At 43.3% G+C, this 15,908-nt stretch overlaps 2 protein-coding genes across 4 annotated transcripts; one reads left to right on the top strand and one right to left on the bottom strand.

Moving 5' to 3' along the window:
- The first annotated feature begins 3,803 nt into the window (after positions 1-3,803).
- LOC125550732 (protein STICHEL) lies at positions 3,804-14,167 on the top strand. Of its 3 annotated transcripts, none has more exons than XM_048713803.1 (9): positions 3,804-4,064; positions 4,190-4,255; positions 4,499-4,595; positions 6,379-8,348; positions 9,642-9,858; positions 11,009-11,569; positions 11,892-12,612; positions 13,514-13,589; positions 13,681-14,167. In XM_048713803.1, exons 4-9 carry the CDS (start codon positions 6,426-6,428, stop codon positions 13,711-13,713), a joined length of 3,531 nt encoding a protein of 1,176 aa, XP_048569760.1. In that variant the 5' UTR covers positions 3,804-4,064; positions 4,190-4,255; positions 4,499-4,595; positions 6,379-6,425; the 3' UTR covers positions 13,714-14,167. The 3 variants fall into 3 exon arrangements, with proteins under 3 accessions (XP_048569760.1, XP_087373945.1, XP_048569761.1); XM_087517819.1 differs by having other exon boundaries at positions 4,449-4,595; XM_048713804.1 differs by having other exon boundaries at positions 4,414-4,595.
- A 97-nt stretch (positions 14,168-14,264) lies between these two features.
- Positions 14,265-15,594, bottom strand: LOC125550733 (uncharacterized). The gene has a single exon (XM_048713807.2). It carries the CDS (start codon positions 15,399-15,401, stop codon positions 14,265-14,267), a length of 1,137 nt encoding a protein of 378 aa, XP_048569764.2. The 5' UTR covers positions 15,402-15,594.
- Positions 15,595-15,908: the final 314 nt, after the last annotated feature.

The following is a 15,908-nucleotide window of genomic DNA, read 5'->3' as shown; positions in this document are numbered from 1 at the left end:
TTGTGAAAGATTAAATGATAGTCGAGTATATGGGGTTTGCTAAATCAAAGCTCTGACATAGACCCTTCCTGAAAATAAGATGAATTGCAATTTTTTGATGACTGAGAATGTAGTTTGTTAGTTTCAAGAAAGTTTATGATCTATACTTTAACATGTGAATAGCTTGTTACTTGATCATGAAAAGTTTTATGAAAATGAGCTACTGTTATGATATATAATGATGCTAGAAAAAGTGATTGGAACTATCATTGATGAAACTTATGCACTTGCTAGCATTCACACTTCATAAATTATTTCTTTTATCATTTACCTACTCGAGGACGAGCAGGAATTAAGCTTGGGGATGCTGATACGTCTCCAACGTATCTATAATTTATGAAGTATTCATGCTATTATATTATCAACCTTGGATGTTTTATATGCATTTATATGCTATTTTATATGATTTTTGGGACTAACCTATTAACCTAGTGCCCAGTGCCAGTTTCTGTTTTTCCTTGTTTTTGAGTTTACAGAAAAAGAATACCAAACGGAGCCCAATTGAAGTGCCAATTTTTGACGATTTTTTATGGACCAAAAGAAGACCCCGGAGTAAAAGAGTTGGGCCAGAAGAGTCCCGAGCCGTCCACGAGGGTGGGGGGCGCGCCCACCCCCCGGGCGCGTGGGCCTACCTCGTGGACGACTCGGGCACCTCCTTGATGTGCGACCGACGCCAAAAATTCCTATAAATACAGAAACCTCCAGAAATTAACCTAGATCGGAAGTTCCGCCACCGCAAGCCTCTGTTGCCACGAGAAATCAATCTAGGCCCTCTCTGGCACCCTGTCGGAGGGGGCCATCATCATCGGAGGCTATGGAGGAGAATCCCGGAGAGGCCATCATCACCATGAAGGCCAAGGACCAGAGGGAGAACCTCTCCCCATCCAGGGGGGAGGCCATGGAGGAGGAAGCACAAGGGGGAGAACTTCTCCTCCTCTCTCTTGGTGGTACCGGAGTGCCATCGAGAGGGGAATCATCGCTGCGGTGATCGTCTTTATCAACATCACCATCATCATCACCCTCATCTCTTTTACGCGGTCCACTCTCCTGCACCCCGCTGTAATCCCTACTTGAACATGGTGCTTTATGCCACATATTATGATCCAATGATGTGTTGCCAACCTATGATGTTTTGAGTAGATATCCTTTGTCTTTGGGTTGATTGATGATCTAGATTGGTATGAGTTGTATGTTTTACTTTGGTGCTGTCCTATGGTGCCCACCGTGTCGCGCAAGCGTGAGGGATTCCCGGTGTAGGGTGTTGCAATATGTCCATGGTTTGCTTATTGTCTACGTTGCGTGAGTGACTGGAACACAAACACGGATAAGCGGGATATGGCGTATGGGAATAAAGAGGACTTGATACTTTAATGCTATGGTTGGGTTTTACCTTAATGATCTTTAGTAGTTGCGTATGCTTGCTAGAGTTCCAATCATAAGTGCATATGATCCAAGAAGAGAAAGTATGTTAGCTTATGCCTCTCCCTCATATGAAACTGCAATAGTGATTATCGGTCTTGTTAACAATTGCCTAGGACGATTCCGCACACCGATCCACCACTATTCCACACTCGCTATTTATAATATTTAGTAATATATTCTAACTTTATGATAACATAACCTATTTTTATATTTTAGCTCTCCGATATCATGCAAAGTTATCCACTTCATACCCACAACGTAGTTTTATTTCTCGTTGCTAGTTGGAAGCAAACGTTCAGTGTACGTAGAGTCGTATCAGTGGCAGATAGGGCTTGAGAGAATATTGATCTTACTTTTAGCTCCTTGTGGGTTCGACACTCCATACTTATCACTTCCACCTTTGGAAATTGCTACGATGATTCCCTGCACTTGGGGATTATCAGCTAGTAAGGGTAAAACGGTGGGATTTAATCACATTAATTGATTCTACTTTGTCTACATTATTTCATCATGCTCCAAGCATTACTCTGTTTGTTATGAACTTAATACCTCAAGATGCATGCTGGATAACGGTTGAGGGGTGGAGTAATAGTAGTAGATTTAGTAAGATTAACGGTCTACTTGTCTCAGACGTAATGCCTATATATTGATCATTCCATGAATATCATTATGCACTATGCTATCAATTGCCCAACAGTAATTTATTTACCCACTGTACCATGCTCATGAGAGAGAGGCCTCTAGTGAAATCTATGACTCCCGGGTCTACTCACTTCAAATTTACTAAAACTCTAAATATACTTACTGCAATTTATTATCTTTTATTTTCCCTTTTACTTATCTATCTACAACTATGAAGATTTGATCCTTACAATTGATGCGTACAACGGGATTGACAACCCTCTTGCCTGTGTTGGTTGCACGTATTTGCTTTATTTGTGTGCAAGTACCGTTTTTATCTTGTTTGCTTTGTGTCTCCTATTAGTTCGATAACCTTGGTTTTTAACCGAGGAAAATACTTTCTGCTACTATACTACATCAACCTTCCTCTTCGAAGAAATCTCAACACCCATCACAAGTAGCAAGCACCCAAGTGCTCTTATGTATTTCCCATTTTCAAAGCATCTATCTAGTCTAAGCTAGACACTCACCCTCTTTTACCCATTGTTGTTCCAAATAAATATATATAACTTGAAAAACCGAGGTCTCGTAAACCACAAACCTCTACACATCCTCTGAACGTTGTATGCGTGCACGATCTCTACCATTAGGCCCCAACCGCCCATGTGCCCATAAAATTTCATTAGAATCAATTTCAAATGACCATGGGCAAATCATACTGAGTAGCAAGGTATCGTAGAACGCTTCAGGTTTTGTCACGGAGTTTAATCCGTGGTTCATCATTTGTGCTGGGGAATCTCCATGTCCTCTCCTCACATGACCATCTACCTTTAGAAGGTATTGGTGTAAGTCCGAACCTCCTCAACAATTCCATTTCTCCAAGAAAGAACAAGGCCGCCACCTTTTCGTCTACAATTTATTCGTGTTACATCTCGGTCTTTCCATTATCGACCCCCTCTTCTTTGTTTCCCAGAGGAAGACCAAGCCGGAATTGAGGGACCTGGTCAAGTCGCTCGGCTCACCAACTATCAGGGTCAACCCTAAGCCTCGACAATTCAGACCAAGATCTTCATGGCTTCGATCGGGCATGTACCACACGTGCAGGCTTCCCCGGGGTTGGAAATTTTAGCACCCTAACCAGTCACCACATCCCTCTACCTTTGTTGTCCCTTCCTCTTAGCCCCCCCAATCCAGCCGAACCCTACACTTCCGCAGGGATCACTCATTTTCATGATACCCCAGAGACCAGATTGACCCGCAACGCCGCCCAAGAAACCCTAGAATCGTCCCCAGACCGCTTCAAGAGGCGAACTACCCTTCATTCGTTCTAACCACGTAAGTTTATGTAGTTTGAGTTTCACATTGGCAAAAATATTTTGTTGAAAAACATAGTCCTTTTCTTTTTGTGCTTATTAAAATCCATCGTCCCCAAATTGCCCATCTATCCAGATCCACCCGCGAGCGCACACACTGCTACTACCTATGAGTCAACACCAGACACTGGCTATGCGATCAGACGCCAACCACCGAGTACTATTCCGTGATTTCTGTCGAGTGAAGACCATATCATGGCATGATAATTGATGAAGCACGCCGTGGACAAAAGATAAACATAATCATACGTGGTGGAGGATAGAGGGGCTCCGGCGGGCCTGAAATGAAGCCGGTCTTCTTGGACCAAAGCGTGCGTTTTCTAGGGCAAATCTTCCCACCCCCCGCCCCACCACCACCTTGTCCCAACCCCCTTTCCCTCCCATGGGGTCTCATGTGTGTCCAGCTCAAACCCGGATTAAAATACTCCCTGAAAAGAAGAAGCGCAGAGATTAAACTAAACCATTCTCGCAGGACACGAGCGAGGAAGGAGAGAAGACTGCCGCTGCCCGACCCGGCCTCCACACAGCGGCGGTGGCGACGGAGATCTTTCAAATCTCCCCGGAAATCCGCCGCATTGCTCGAGACCCGCGCCCGCCTGCCGGACTCCGGTAGGTTCCAGCCCTAAAGGCGCCGCCTTTTTTGAAACTTGTCGATCTGCTCGTGCATACCCATTGTAGGGCCGACCTGACGCCTTCCGGTTTTCTTTTCTCGTCCGTGGGTGCCCGTTTCCTAGGCTCAGATTTGGGGCGCGTTCGATCCGGATTGGCGCCGCTGCTGCTGCCGCTTCTGCTTTGCCTCGGTGAGTGGTTTATTTGACGCAATCTAGGGCCATTATTAGCGGGGGGCTAGGGAGGAGAAATGCTGGTGCTGTTCTAGCACGTTCTTGATTTTTTTTCCTGAGATTTGCGCTTAGATTAATGAAATGTGGCCTTCGTTACCTTGCCTGGATCATGCTAGGGTAACGCGTGCTCCTGATTCGCTCCCTTGTCCAGTAATTTCATCAAATTTCCTCGACTCAGCCACCTCCCCCTGTTGATCTCAGCTGGACCCTCACCGGAGCGTCGCTGATCTGCCTGCCAGCCGTGGCCTGCTCCAGAGAATGCCGGCAGTCGACTTCCCTTGAGAGGGAAACCCGGACGGTGAGACATTTCCTTACTGTCTTTTGTCTGAACTTGTCTGTCTTGGCTATCACCTGAAACTTGCCTGAGCCTGCTTAGGCTGAGCAGTGAGCACCATTTTTGTTATTTGAGGGAACGACTGGTGTCTAACCTTTGGGTTGCATGCTTACTTCATTTAGTTTTTTTGCGCGCAAGTGGGTGATTCAAGCTTGTGCTCTCTGATACTGATGTTACTTATACCCTTTTTTTGTCGATTAGCGCCTTTCCTATTCAGTTATCTTCCTCACACGTGTTGCGTTTACATAATTGCTTGGAAGGGACAATTTAAGTAGTGCATGTTTTACATTGGTGTATGCACATTTCATTTCATCTTATCTTATTATAAGGAATACATGATCTCAATGCTCCATTCAGACAGACTAATGGATATAAAATTTCAGAAAGAGAATAGACAAACAGAATTACTAAAACATATTCCCTCTGTTCAAATTTGAACTAAAACCACAACAATAATTATGGTTGGAGGGAGTAGAACAGAAAATAAAGACATTCTATTCTTCTCTTTTGTTGTTTTTAATGCGGAATATCTATGAACATTGTAGTAAAGGAAGTTAGAAAATGGCAATCAATGCTTCAATATCTGGTTTACTCTCCAGACTCCAGCTAATAGACGGGAAAATAATTTGAATGGGGCTTAATTTATCCAATTGTCCTGCTGTGTCTCCTAAAAACACCCATCATTTGGTTGGGGTAGTTTATGTACTTATTATAGATCATTCTTTCTCTAAGCACAGCTTCTTGCTGAGATTACATTTTTGCAAATTCTTACTTCTAATAATTGTATCTGAACTGTTGAGTTTTGGATCCATTGTCATTTGTCCAAGGTTCTGTGTTTAAAGGTTCCATCAGTCAAGAAACAGATAAATTATCTGCCGGTTTTCTTTAGGAATTGCAGTTACGACTTAAGAGGCAATAAAAGTACTCAGGGAATTGTTGATGCGTGGCTGGCTGACTCATTCTGAAAAGCGATCTTGGTGATGTTGGGTCTTTAGAACCTATTTGTATCGAGCAAACCAGAAGGATTAATTGATAACCTTCTATCTATCATGCTATTTGACATGCTGGCTAATTGGTACCTCACATTACGAAGAAAATTTGGTTCTACCTGTAAATTTCTCAGTCTGACTGTAGTGTTGGTTTGCTCTGTATCACCTTTTCTGTGCTATAGATTCTCGAATAAGAATTCACAGAAACAGTAAACCTGCCTTTTTTATCTGTATTCAGTGGCGGAGCTACACAGGGGCAAAACTGTGCTATGGCCCGCCCAACAGAAAGGAAAAACAGTGAAACATGAGGGCAAACTAGGCCATCTAAAGCAATTTGTATGCGTTTTTCTCTGTGCTAGCCCGCACAGGCCCGGCCAGCTTTTCCTAGCTAGCTCCGCCACTGTCTGTATTAATATTTTATACACCATATTAACATCACTAGCTGTATACATCTCTAGATTAGTAGATTTAATGACATACCATGTCAAAGTTTCCCTTTTCTGGAAATAGGAATTGCCATTCACATATTAACATTCAATCATCTGCCTAGTTTTATCTGTACGTTACTCCACAAGTTTCAATATTTTACTCCTTGACATTGAATTGCAATTTACCTCTCTTTACCAATTCATGGGTCTGTTTGTGCATATTATCTGCAAGGTATAAATCTAGTGTTAATGCTATTAATTGTTTATTTTTTCTTAGATCATGCTATTCAGATATCCAGACTTTGATACTATGGTTCTTGATTACTGCAGGTTGGTGCTTCTTTTTAGTCTGCCACTACGTCTCTGGTTCTTCAATTATGACAGCCATGGCTGAAGGGTGTGTTGGTCCTAGTGAGCTTCACTTGAAGAAAGAACTTACTGCCTTGCGAAAGGCACGGTTCCTGCGTGATCCTGAAACATGCTCATCCTGGAGGGGCCCATTGAGTTCTAGGTCATGCATGACAAGTTCTAGCATTATAAATCACAATGAGATTGTTGGTAACTTGACACAAAAGTACACTGAGCCATCCGTCGGGCCTCTGAAAAGTGAAAAGAAAAGGAAAAATGTTTATCTTTACAATTGGAGGCATCACTCTAACAAATCCAGTGAAAGTGGGATTAATTTTGATCAGGATGACAGGAGCCTGGAAAGCCCATGCATTTCTAATGTTATGGACTCTAGGAGTGACACATGTCTGGAGGTTCCTGTTAGCATATACAGTGTCCAAGGCTCGAACTCAGGCACTCCTGTTAAAAGAACTATTAGGAGGGTGAGGAGGAGTTCATTCTCAAAGAAGGGAGCAATGCGAAATTCAACAGTTTCAAAGCTGCTAGATCTCCATGTTAACTCTGGTGAGCAGTCTGAGGATACTGAGACTTATAACTCAGAGAATCATGAGCTGCTTCAGAAGGGCGGCTACTTTTCTCGATCAACATCACCGTTGTTTGCTGCTTCTGGATGTCTCAGCTCATCAAATCCCTCTAAGCTGTTGAAAATGGCAAGAAGAGAAGGATCTTCCTTTTCTTGCACTCCGGTCTCCACTAGCTCTTATTACAGGTACAGAGGCAGGAATCCCAGCACTGTTGGCTCATGGGATGCAACAACTGCTGCTTCACTTGATGACGATGGGCTGAACCAACAAGCACCGCTGAGAAGTCAAAGGTGTGGTATTCCATATTGGTCAAAGGGGAGTAAACAAAGAAGCTGTTCTCCTTCACTATCTGATACACTTAGACGAAAAGGAAGCAGCCTGTTGTGTGGAAGTCAGACAATGCACAGAAGGAAGAGATCATCTGGCTCCAACAAATGTGGATATCTTAAAAAATCTTCCCAAGGCGAGCCACTCTTGGGTGATAGTTGCCATTTTTCTTACTCGTCATTTGAATCAGCAAGCGAGGGAGTTTCAACCATATTTGGAGAACTAGATTTAGAAGCTTTGAGCCGGTTGGATGGCAGAAGGTGGTCAAGCTGTAAAAGCCAGGATGGGATTGCTGTGCCTTTGAGTGGAGCTGATCATGCAGTTTCAGACCAGAGAAGCTTGAGCCAGAAGTACCGTCCAAGATCATATCATGAAATCGTTGGTCAAAACTTTGTAGTACAATCACTTAGTAATGCCATCATAAGGGAGAGAATAGCCCCAGCATACCTGTTTCATGGGCCTCGTGGAACAGGAAAGACTTCTGCTGCGAGAATCTTTTCAGCAGCTTTAAGTTGCACTGCTAATGGAGAGAATAAGCCCTGTGGGGTTTGTATGGAGTGTAATGACTTTTTCTCCGGAAATGGAATTAATCTAATTGAAGTTGATGCTAGCAATAGAAAAGGTATAAACAGAATTAGGCACTTGATTGAAAACATACCAGCATCAGCAACTTCTTCACGATACAAGGTGTTTGTTGTTGATGAATGCCATATGGTATCTTCTAAAGTCTGGTCAGCATTCATGAAATTTCTTGATGAACCATTACCTCACGTTGTATTTATATTCATCACCATAGACCCTGAAAACCTTCCTCGTGCTGTCATATCACGTTGTCAGAAATACATGTTTTCAAAGATCAAAGACATTGACATAGTCTGCCGGTTGAGGAAAATTGCTGTGAAGGAAACTCTTGATATCGAATTGGCAGCTTTAGATTTGATAGCACTAAATTCAGATGGATCGCTAAGAGATGCAGAGACAATGTTAGATCAGCTGAGTTTGCTAGGGAAGAAGATCACACCGTCACTTGTAAATGATCTGGTGAGTTATTTTTAGGTCATCCGCTATTTTCTTTTTAGTGTCACCCGTTCTTTGTTATTAGTACTGTTTTGTTGTGGTTTTCTTTGAGACTTGTACATGTCTAAAACTCTAAATGGAGACTTTTATGTATGCATATAAGTTATTGTGTTTAAGTTCCACTGACAGATCATGAATGCACTTGGATAATTACAATACAACATGTCATCACATATATGTCCTGCACAAGTGTCTTGTTTGACTATGTTTTCTTTGCTCAAGGTTATACTCTTCCCTACAGTTTTGTGAGTGTTAGGTTTATGTTTTGTCTGGCATAAACAGTTTTTTGGAACCATGCGAGCGAACTGCGTGTGATCATATATTAGAAGAAGAAAAGAAAAGGTCCAAATATAATATAACAACGACCGATCGACCATCAAAAAACACAATATCCTCTAGGACCTAAAAAAGAACGACCACTCCTGATACACCTTTTTCGAACTATGCAAGCGAACTGCATGTGATCATATACTAGAAGAACAACAGAAAAGGTCCAAATATAATATAACAACGACCGATCGACCATCAAAAAACACAATATCCACTAGGACCTAGAGAAGAGCGTCCACTCCTGAACAAAATTAAACAGTCCTGGGCTCCTAGCAGAAGCAGGCCTGATCCAGTAGCTACGTTGGCTTTAGTCTGACTAATGACATAGAGAATAGGAGAGAAAATGCTTTCAAAGACACGATTATTTCTCTCCCACCAAATAGCTCAGACAACCAAGATGCAAAGTCTATTGTGTTTCTTTCTTTTGTCTCCCTGAAGAGTTCTTCTAGCAGCGATCCATGAAGATGTAATGTTTTGTATGGCACAAACACCGGCAAATCTTTCAATCAGACAATTAATGAAGTTATTTTTTTCCAAACAGCACACTATTTTTTTACTGGACCATGTATGATGCTTTTCATGGAGCTCACTTTATCAAACAATATTCCAACCCTTGCTTGTCCAAACAAAATTGCAAAGAAATTAGCATATAATAATGATCAGGATTACCTTCAGAGGCTGCGCGACTTCTGTGATTTAGCATATAATAATGGCAGATTCTCTGTAGCCTATCGAAATCCAGAATGATAACCTCAGCAACAAAATCACCTAGCAGCTAGCTGATATCAAAATTAACTGAATTTCTTGATCTGTTAAACAAACCCAACATGAATATGATTTCTGTTCTTTGCTTGTTTGCAATTTTAAATATGAAAATAGTTTCCCTATTCAAATTAATCACACAAAGGTTGAAATTATATTTTACAGGTTGGGGTTGTTTCAGAGGAGAATTTGCTTGATCTTCTAGAGATAGCTATGTCATCAGACACTGCTGAAACAGTCAAAAGGTCAAGAGAACTGATGGATTCTGGGGTTGATCCGATGGCATTAATGTCTCAATTAGCTGGGCTCATAATGGACATCATTGCCGGGACCTATAGATTAGCTGACCCTACGTGCGGTGAAGGAATTGGTGGTCGAAATAGTAAGTATTTCAACTGATGGGTGCAATTCTTTCAAGCCATATTTATTGAATTATTATCATTTATGCTTCATTTGTTATGCAGCAAGAATCATTCAGTGTCATATTGAGTAGATCAAACCACTCTCCTCTCTTATCTTTTATTCTGGGAGTGTGCACTGCTCCTTTTGGAGTTTGACGTCCTTTATTTTGGGAAAATGTCAGTTTTCGTCCCTTGAATCTGTCCAGTTTGATAGTTGAATGCGTGATTTCTCTGGTTTTAAAGAGAGAGCTGGGGGGAGGGGGGATTTGAGTATGGTCTTTATCTATTATTATTTTTAGACTAAAAGGGGGCCTTTTTCCTTGTTCTGAAAGACATTGCATCATATTGATGATCTTATGCCTTACAGGTGCTAGTTAATAATTTTGTTTATCTTTGCAAGTGCAATGGTCTTTTTTTTGCAGGGTGAAATTTCACTTTAACTATTATGGATAATAGTTAATGACATTCTCAAACAAAGTCTACTGATACAGTGATACTTTTGTGTTATACTGCATGCATCAGTAGTCATGCTAAACTGATCTAGTGATGTTTTGAAGTTTTAGTTATGAAGGAAAACATATATTGATCTACCTGAATCATATTTGACGGGTATCATGTTCTTTTATTTATAATCTAAATCCATTTTTTTCCTGCGCCTGACTTTCACCAGTAATGACTTTAAAATGTGTAGTCCCTTATCAAATGTTATTTCAACATTAAGTATATGACAAGACTAGGTTCGAAAACAATAGACTAATAAGTGTCTCACTCAGTGAGCTGTATTTCTTCTGAATAACTTGAGAAATGTAAAATTGATGTGGTTTTCCCCCATGACGTACCACTACAGAAATAAATTGGTCATGTATTTTTTTTTCAGGAAAGTTGAGTATTTCAGTTGTGCATGCCATTATTATTAGTTTCTGCTATCATACAACTACCAATCAAAGTGTTACACTACCCATGTGCAAAATACCTTGGTGCTGAAAAACATATACAAATTTATATCAACCACTTGCCTACAAGACTTATGTTAAAAAAATAAAGAAATGTATATGATATAGTGCACTACCTCCTATCATTATTTATTTTGTTGCTTATCTAATGTTTTAAGCACACTTTTTCCTCCTGTAGTAACTGATGCCGAGTTAGAAAGATTACAACAAGCATTGAAGATTCTTTCTGACGCTGAAAAGCAGATAAGACTTTCCAGTGAGCGTTCAACATGGTTCACTGCAGCTCTGCTCCAGCTTGGTTCTGGGCATGATTCAGAAATAACCCATTCAAGAAGCAGCAGTAAACAAAGTGCTAAAGCAGCCAGTGAGACCATGTTAGAAGCAGTAAGAGAATCCTCTGCAAGCAGGAGTGTGTCTCATCCTCTATTTACTATTCGCGGTTCAAGGAAAACATTGGACCACAGAACAGCCAGTGGGCACTCCAGTCCTCATGATCTTGCTTCATTATCTTCCCGGATGAGGCCCAGTGACAACTTAATTTATGGAGAATGTAGATCTGTTGATAGAGTTCTATTGGATTCTGCTCAAGCAAGTAATTCTACTGAGCAAAAGCCTATAATTAATGGAAGCTCAGACCTTGTCCAAATTTGGCGAAAATGCATAGACAATTGTCACTCAAAGACGTTGCAGCAGCTACTCTCTGATCATGGGAAACTAACATCCATCAAAGAATTTGAAGGTGTGTTTTCTTTCTTGTGTTTGCATCATTATGCATTTTTGGTCCTTCATCATCGATGCTCTTTTTAGGGTTGGTCCAAATCAGGCCTACTGCAGTGGTCCTGTAACTTATCAGATTCAGCACATTTTTAATACTAAATTTGGACTAAACCTGTAATTTGAGCATTTCAAAGGATTTAGAAATTTAGGTTCAATAATGAACTTCCATGAAAGTTGATGGACGAAAAAGGGAGATTTCTTTTTCTTTATTCTATTATTCGTAGTGTTTGACTAATGTAAAATAAAGCTGTTCACATACCCTATTTGATGAACTTCCATTTCAGGCTATTTAGTTGCTTTCATATCATTTGAGGACAGCAAAATAATGTCTCGTGCCCAAAGATTTGTGAGTAGCATCAGAAATTCGATGGAGACAGCACTGAGATGCAACGTGGAAGTCAGAGTCGGTTTAATGTCTGAATTTCTTGCTGGACGACTCAAGCTTGAGGTGGACCTGGAAGAAAGAGCTGAGCCTGATGTCTTGAGTTGCTCAACAAACAGTGACCGACTAAAGGGAATTCTTAATGCCCCAAGAAGCTTAGGGTATTCTGAAGAGATCGAAAAAAAACTGGAGAAATACAGCAATACTTCAGCTGCCGGTGGAGGGGTGCAGTCAGACATCACTGAAGGAAATGCAGGAATGCATAGGGCTAGAGGGCAAGGAGTCCCCGCTGAACGATCAAAAGCAGTAACTGTTGAGGAGCAAAGGTTAGAGAGTGCATGGCTCCAAGCTGTTGAAAAGCACACACCTGGGGTGAGACCTGAGAAATACCAAGTTGTGCCACAAACTGGTGGTGGTCAGTACCACAAGAAGTCCTCACTGGCCACTGTTGTGCCCTCAAGGAATATTGACAAGGATTTGAGTAATGGATTGAAAGCTTTAAAGATCAGTGAGAGTCATGGTTCCCAGAAGGGTCAGAATGTAGGAATGGAGAATGGATTTGTGATTTCACCAAGCCTCTTGCACAGTAATAATGAATTGGCAAATTGCGACAACGAGAGTGTGTAAGTAATAAACTAACTTATTTATGTGTTCTCTGCATGAATCTAGCATTTGTCTTGTCTTTAGAACAGTAAGATTCTTACTAGAAAGAAGAAACAACTGCAATCAACCCTTGTACAAGACAATACGACTTTATAAAGTTTAGTTTGCAAATGAAGTCCTTTTTTCTTTTGTTGGTCACAACAGCTGATGCAACTCAAGAAATTGACACTGAAGGCTGTAAAAGATATTCGAGCTTGACTCGTTATAGGCTTGTCTTGAGACCTAAACGAGTTGAACTCAAGCCTAGCTGCAGGCTCGCGCGCTTGCCAAGCTCGAACTTAAATAGTTCAGTAAGGCTCGGTAGATGGTGTACTCTGCAGTGCACCGTCACTTTCCTTCAAAATATCATAGGATCTTCGCCTGCTCAGCAGTTCTAGCCCACCTGTTCTCCCTACCTAATAAAACATGTGGAAGCACATATGAAGTTTTTTCATGCGCTGTGGAAGTTCAGGCCTAAACGACCATGCAACTCATTCAGCCTTTTCTATCTGCGCGGTAGCATAAGCATTCACGAGTCCATCTTTATTGCTCATGCATTGTAGCATTCAGCCTCACGAGCATCTACTAAATGTAATTTGCTTGACGAGCCTAGCCCAAGCTCACCTCTAAGCTCAAAGTGTAAATTAACCTCGGGCCGAGCTGGGATGTAGCTCGTTTACAGCCCTACACTGAAGCGTTCTATTCTACCCCCAGTTTGGACAAAGTACTGTTTTGTTACCCCGCAAAAAAAAGGGCACTGTTTTGTTAAATTAATTTTGGTAGTATTCTCCTGCATCATCCGCAACTTAGCTTACATCTAGTAGATGCTCCTTTATGCATATTGTTAGCATTTTGTGTGATTGACCTACATGTAATTTGCAGGGCCTCTGAGTCCGGAGCACCAGGTTGTCATGGCCTCTTCCCCTGCTGGAAAACTGAAAAATCAAAAAGAGGAAAGGTGCATTGATCGTAATCCCTATGTAGATATTTCTTTTGGCCGTCTCACCTCACAACTTCATCCGATTTGGCGATTTCTTTTTGCGTTTCAGGCAAAACGGCAGACTCGTTTGAAGCCATCTTAATCTGGGAAGTTATAAAATGACCACTGTCGTTCGAGCTGCGGAAAACAGTTGCTAATACCAAGAGAACGCAAGGAACCAGTTGTCATATTAGGTCGCGGCTGTGACCTCGCCTGACGCTCTCTGCTGATGCAAGATGGCTGCATTTTCGTCCTAACGACTTGGTAGAGCTCATAGTAGAAGAACTGTGGCCGGGAATGCAAATTTCAGAAAACTGAAGGGTAGTAGTTGATTGTTGTTTACAGAACATTTTGATTTGCCCAGTGTTGCTCGCAAGCATAGGATAGTCGATTGAAGAAGCTCAGTCTAGGTTTCTAGTGCATTGTTTCTTGATGATAGTTGCTTTTATTTCGATGTATTTGACTGCATTTCAGTACACACCCCTTTAGTCATTGTCGCAACTTTCTGTTAATAAGAAGAAAGAACTAAGAGAATACAAAGAGCTTTGTTCTAACAATGATGTAGCACTAGACAGTATATGTATCATGTATGTTAGTATGTACACTTCAAAGCTAGCTACTGATTCCCAGCAAAAAAAAAGTAGTGGTCGCCGGCTACGGGTAAGGGTCTGTCCAGGATGCGTCGTCCGCCGCGGCCTCCTTCCATCTCCTGTTGAATATCTGCATCTCGGTGAACGATCGCCGCCTCACGGCGGCCCGGAACGCGGCGGCCTTGCCCTCGGCGCCGCCGAGGGTGGGGACGCCCCTGTGGAGGACGTACTCGCTGTCGACGACGCCGACCTTGAGCGTCCGGTCGCCCTGCGCGCAGTAGCCGAGCTTGTAGTCGAGGCCCCACGCGTGCACCAGGTCGTTCTGCACCATGCCCCAGCTGCAGCGCCACGCCGCGCGGGAGAACACCGGGACCATGATCTCCACCCACCCGGCGCACGGCGGCCCCGTGCTGCTGCCGTCGCACCCTCCACCTCCCCAGCCGGCCGCCGGCTTGTAGAACCGCCTGTGCACGCCGCCGCCTCCTTCGGCTCCGGGCCTCGGCAGCGCGCGCGTCGTGATGCCGTGGTGGATCTCCGACCGGCGGTCCAGCGCCGGCTGCGATATCTCGAGCCCTTCTCTCCTGACGGCGTCGAGGTACACGAGCGGGTCGAAGGCGTCCACCTCGACGTCCTCGTCCCAGAGGAAGACGTAGTCGTACGCCGCGACCACGTCCGGGTGCAGGAACCTCTTGGCGAACCACCACTTGGTCTGGCCGGGCGCCGAGACGTGCACCGCGCGGCGCGACCACTCGAGGTCGCCCCACCGCTCCTCGCCGGCCCCGTCGTAGTGGAACAGCATCACGGTGAACCGGTCGGCGGGGAACTTGGAGACGAGCTTGTCGACGGCCGCCTTGTTCTTGATGCCCACCGGGATCGCGAGGAGGCTCTTGGACGGCCTGCCGCCGCCCTGCTGCTGCTCGGGGTCGCCGACCATGGGCACCATCTCGAGGTCGGACGTGGCTTGCACGATGCCCCTCGGCAGAGCCGAGCCGCCCGGCGACGGCTCCTCGGATTCTCGGTGGACGGCTACGCGCAACAGTTTGCGGGGCATGGACCTGGAATCCTCGGATAGTTCGCTCGCGCGTGACACCCACGGGTTGCAATCCTTGTGATGAAGCTTGAAGCCTGCGCCGGCGACGAACAGCAGCACGAGGAGGAACACGAGCGCCACCGGCAGCGAGAAGCGCTTCTGCGACGCCATGGACCGATCCACGCGAGGTGAGGCAAAGCGATCTATAAGACTATGACGGGTTCGAGCTTGTGCTGGTGCTATATATCGCTGGTCACCACTATATTATGCTGGAGTTGCACGTACATCAGACCGAGACTGATCTGCAGTCGGCTCTGGAACACAATCTGTTCAGCAATCGGACAGGCGATGCAAATCTTGGACGCCCGTCGACCATCCAAGCCGTATGTCTGTAGCTCTAAGTTTCGTGGGATCTGATTAGTATTAGTCAAGTAATGCTCATGGGAACACAACGAAGATCTGATGGGGTTTAGAAACCACACATGGAAAAGGAAATTAAATAAAAAGAAAAACAACTGAAAATTGGAAATAAAAACGAAAAACCAAAACAAAAAAATGACTTATAAATAAAAAGGAGAAAGTAAAAGAAAAGGAAACTGCAGAAACCTGAAGAAATGAAGAAGTTGGAGTGCATACGTTTGTTCTTGGATTTAATTTAATGTTAAGAAATTCATGTTA

Source organism: Triticum urartu, chromosome 4A, assembly GCF_056163025.1.
Source record: "Triticum urartu cultivar PI428250 chromosome 4A, HENAU_Tu73, whole genome shotgun sequence".
In the NCBI taxonomy this organism is placed as follows: Eukaryota; Viridiplantae; Streptophyta; class Magnoliopsida; order Poales; family Poaceae; genus Triticum; species Triticum urartu.
The sequence above is the reverse complement of the archived record's forward strand: the minus strand, read 5'-3'. Positions and strand labels throughout refer to the sequence as shown.

Excerpts from the sequence above, each read along its gene's own strand:
- LOC125550732 (XM_048713803.1), top strand. The coding sequence starts at position 6,426 with ATGACAGCCATGGCTGAAGGGTGTGTTGGTCCTAGTGAGCTTCACTTG. Across the intron at positions 8,349-9,641 it reads CGTCACTTGTAAATGATCTG|GTTGGGGTTGTTTCAGAGGA; the intron begins GTGAGTTATTTT and ends TATATTTTACAG. Across the intron at positions 9,859-11,008 it reads AGGAATTGGTGGTCGAAATA|TAACTGATGCCGAGTTAGAA; the intron begins GTAAGTATTTCA and ends TTCCTCCTGTAG.
- LOC125550733 (XM_048713807.2), bottom strand. The coding sequence starts at position 15,401 with ATGGCGTCGCAGAAGCGCTTCTCGCTGCCGGTGGCGCTCGTGTTCCTC.